Below are 4,163 nucleotides of genomic sequence, written 5' to 3'. Positions count from 1 at the left end.
GTTAAAAATCTGAACTGTGTCAAGTCAGTTAAGTAACCAGACTCTTCTGACGCATTATGAATTCATGATTCCCACAAAGAAAAACGATTATGCAGAGCCACCAAGGGATTGTGAGTAGGCCAGTTACCATCCATCTCATAATAAGTGTTACACTCTATTTAATATTTTCACAAATCACACTTTTTCTTCTCTGATAATGACATTATAATCACTATAAATTAGTTCCCTCTGTATGAACATTCGGAACTTTAAAAATCTTAATTGCATCCACATTCGGAACTTTAAAAATCAATATAAGTAAGCATACTCTTCAGGACCCATGATGCTTCGCATAAAGAAAAATAACAATTATGCCAAGTGATTGTGTTTAGTCCAGTTGCTGATTTAAAGGTCATAAACAATCAAACTTGCAAAAAAAAAGGTATCATGCTGAACGGGCAAGGGATTGTGTATAGGCTAGATATTATACAATGTATCAAGTGTTACATTCTCTGTAAACAAAAAATCATGCTCAACATGAATTAAGATTCTTATGGTACACTAATTTTGACCCATACATTATTCAACCAACACAAAATAAGCTCTTCTCTTTTTGTGATCTTGTACCTGATAATTGTGTGATCCGGTAACCAACAAGAACAGAAACACTACTGATCATATCATGATACGATGAAAAGTGATTGATAACAGCGCGTGTGTTACTTGTTCTTCTGGGCGATGACATTGTCCACATACCACTTGTACATCTCGACAAGCCCCTCCTTGAGAGGAACCTTGGGCATCCACCCCATTGCCTGTATCTTGGAGCTATCCATGAGCTTCCTTGGTGTGCCGTCGGGCTTGCTTGAATCCCAAATGAGCTTCCCCTGGAAGCCGACCACCTCCTTGACCAGCTCAGCAAGCTCCTTAATGGTGACCTCGCTTCCACTACCCACATTGAGATGCTCCAGCCCAGAGTACTGATCCATCAGGAAGATGACCGCATCAGCGAGGTCATCGACGTGCAAGAACTCACGCAGCAGCGAGCCAGAGCCCCAGACGACGACCTCGGCAGCATTGGTGGCCTTGGCCTCGTGGAACCTGCGGATCAATGCGGGCAGCACGTGGGAGTTCTCCGGGTGGAAGTTGTCCTGCGGGCCGTAGAGTTCAAAGCTAGAACTCTCATCTACAAGTACGTTTTGCCCTATCCTGTCCTCTGAAGTCTGAACTACCAGCCGCAACACGTCTCTACCTGACCGCAAAGCAGAATTGCCCTACTAACTGCAGCATCCTGAAGCCTTAAACAGTACTGAAGAAATGAATGAGATTCCGGTTTATCCTTCACTGAGGTACACATCAGATAAAAACACCATTCGACCTGTTATCTTATTTCAGTAAGTCAAAATTCAATATAAAGCACCCACCATGTTTATAGATCTCGAGAGCTCTTTTGAGAAGCCAAGTCTAACTGAAAGAGGTTTATCTTTTGACATCAAGTCTTTCCTGTTGCATATACCTGACAATTCTAATATACAAGCCCTGAGGGAAAAAAGAAATTCATTTGCAGACAAACTACCTGATACAGGTTGGGCAAAAAAACTACCTTGTATTTTTGCCGTCTGAGAGCAGGGTTAAAGTTTCTCAAGTTGCGTAGGTCCTTTTCCACAACGAAGTGCATCAGCTGTCAAACAAGCAGGCAGACTCTTCAGGTCCCATCATGCTAAACTGACAATGGATTGTGTGAAGACCAATTACCATCCAATGCATAATGTGTTTCTTTCTCTGTAAACAACAAAACATGCCCAACGTCAATTAATAAGAATCTAATGGTACACTAATTCGACCAATATATATATAACTCAACCAACACATAAACATCGTTTCTTTGGGTGCACAGACCTGCCCCAGAACCATGAAGCCCCATCCACCATGTCTAGTTATATGGATTAAAGGCCCCAACCACATTGATTTTGAGTCTATCGCCCTCAGGAGCTGTCCATCTCTTGTGCCTATCCAGTCGCCGGTGATTTTCTGCAATACATCATTTGATTCTTGCACCGAATAATTGACCTATCGCATAGCATTAGTAACAAGTCTACAAGCCCTGAAATAGAACTTCATTTCTAGACTTGGTAGAAAATTTAACCTTGCCACTTTTGCCTTGCAAGAACAAAGTTTTTTTTCAAGTCCCGTAGGTCAAGGTCACTAGATATTAATTTATCTCTGCGCTGATTCTTACACTATGACCTGTTAGAAATTAGTTCACTCTGCACGGAACATTCCGAACTTTAAAAATCTGAATTGCATCGACAGTCAAGTAAGCATACTCTTGAGGACCCATGATGCTTCGCATAAAGAAAAAAAACAATTATGCCAAGTGATTGTGTTTAGTCCAATTGCAGATTTAAAGGGCATAAGCAATCAAGCTTGCAAAATAAAAAAGATATCATGCTGAACGGGCAAGGGATTGTGTATAGGCTAGATATTATACAATGTATGAAGTGTTACATTCTCTGTAAACAATAAATTATGCTCAACATGAATTATGGTACACTAATTTGAGGGACCCATACATTATTCAACCAACACAAAATAAGCTCTTCTCTTTTTGTGATCTTGTACCTGGTAATTGTGTGATCCGGTAACCAACAAGAAGAGAAACACTAGTGATCATATCATGATACAAGGTGTTTGTTAAAAGCAACGATGAAAAGTGATTGATAACAGCGTGTGTGTTACTTGTTCTTCTGGGCGATGACATTGTCCACATACCACTTGTACGTCTCGACAAGCCCCTCCTTGAGAGGAACCTTGGGCATCCACCCCATTGCCTGTATCTTGGAGCTATCCATGAGCTTCCTTGGCGTGCCGTCGGGCTTGCTTGAATCCCAAATGAGCTTCCCCTGGAAGCCGACCACCTCCTTGACCAGCTCAGCAAGCTCCTTAATGGTGACCTCGCTTCCACTCCCCACATTGACATGCTCCAGCCCAGAGTACTGATCCATGAGGAAGATCACGGCATCGGCGAGGTCATCGACATGCAAGAACTCACGCAGCGGCGAGCCAGAGCCCCAGACGACGACCTCGGCGGCATTGGTGGCCTTGGCCTCGTGGAACCTGCGGATCAATGCGGGGAGCACGTGGGAGTTCTCCGGGTGGAAGTTGTCCTGCGGGCCGTAGAGGTTGGTGGGCATGGCGGAGACGGCGTCGAGGCCGTGCTGGATGCGGTAGGCCTGGCACATCTTGATGCCGGCGATCTTGGCGACGGCGTACCACTCGTTGGTGGGCTCGAGCGGGCCGGAGAGGAGGGAGTCCTCGGGGATGGGCTGCGGCGCGAACTTGGGGTAGATGCAGGAGGAGCCGAGGAAGAGGAGCTTGCGGACGGAGCCGCAGCGGAGGGCGGCGTCGACGACGTTGGTCTGGATCTGGAGGTTGGCGGCGATGAAGTCGGCGGGGAAGGTGGAGTTGGCGTGGATGCCGCCGACCTTGGCGGCGGCGAGCACCACGTAGCGGGGCAGCTCGGCGGCGAAGAAGGCCTCGACGGCGGCCTGGCGGGTGAGGTCGAGCTCGGCGTGGGTGCGGACGACCACGTCGGTGAAGCCGAGGGAGAGCAGGCGGCGGTGGATGGCCGAGCCCACCAGGCCCCGGTGGCCCGCGAGGAAGACCTTGCCGCCCTTGTCGGCGAGGAAGGCGGGGTGCGGATCTGCGGGGAGAAGGTTTAGACGGAGGGCGGAGCGGAGAGAAGGTTTAGACGAAGGGAGAGGGGGAACTGCGGTGAGTCCGAGGAATTCGGTGCTTACCGGCGGGAGTGACGGTGCCCATGTCGCCGGAGTTGGGAGGTGCGGCCGCCGGAGGTGGGGGAATGGGGTTTGAGGAGGGGGATTTATTAGGGAGACTAGAGAGTGGGGTTTGCTTAAACTTGGTTTCTCGTCGTGAAACTTTACTGAAAGTACACGTGAGGTGAGGCCTCGCGAGATCCAAAGACGGATGCGTTGACATTTCAGTACTTCGATGCAATGCATCTCTACAACAGGGCGACGGAAACGGGCGATTTACACTGTGTGGCGCTCCTCTCATGGGCGCCACACATAGCAGTGTGGTGCCCGTGCCTGCGGTGCCACTGTCCTAGCCGACGTGGCGCCCTCGATGCTGCGCTGGTGCGACGATCCGACGTGGCAGGATGT

The 4,163-nt window shown here is 48.4% G+C and overlaps 1 protein-coding gene across 2 annotated transcripts; it reads right to left on the bottom strand.

Moving 5' to 3' along the window:
• Positions 1 to 412: 412 nt before the first annotated feature.
• Positions 413 to 3,872, bottom strand: LOC124699606 (probable GDP-L-fucose synthase 1). 2 transcript variants are annotated; one of them, XM_047231895.1, is made up of 3 exons: positions 3,780 to 3,872; positions 3,147 to 3,682; positions 413 to 1,130 (listed from the first exon to the last, which is right to left on the bottom strand). In XM_047231895.1, the coding sequence occupies exons 1-3, from the start codon at positions 3,799 to 3,801 to the stop codon at positions 699 to 701; spliced, it is 990 nt and encodes a 329-aa protein (XP_047087851.1). In that variant the 5' UTR covers positions 3,802 to 3,872; the 3' UTR covers positions 413 to 698. The 2 variants fall into 2 exon arrangements, with proteins under 2 accessions (XP_047087851.1, XP_047087843.1); XM_047231887.1 differs by lacking the exon at positions 413 to 1,130 and having other exon boundaries at positions 2,432 to 3,682.
• Positions 3,873 to 4,163: the final 291 nt, after the last annotated feature.

Source organism: Lolium rigidum, chromosome 1 (assembly GCF_022539505.1).
Source record: "Lolium rigidum isolate FL_2022 chromosome 1, APGP_CSIRO_Lrig_0.1, whole genome shotgun sequence".
Lineage (NCBI taxonomy): Eukaryota > Viridiplantae > Streptophyta > Magnoliopsida > Poales > Poaceae > Lolium > Lolium rigidum.
Note: the sequence above shows the minus strand (reverse complement) of the source record. Positions and strands in the feature narration are given on the sequence as shown.

Coding starts and splice junctions, on each gene's coding strand:
- LOC124699606 (XM_047231895.1), bottom strand. CDS start 3,801: ATGGGCACCGTCACTCCCGCCG. Junction 3,683..3,779: donor GGGCACCGTCACTCCCGCCG/GTAAGCACCGAA, acceptor TTCTCCCCGCAG/ATCCGCACCCCGCCTTCCTC. Junction 1,131..3,146: donor CCAACCTCTACGGCCCGCAG/GACAACTTCCAC, acceptor TACGGCCCGCAG/GACAACTTCCACCCGGAGAA.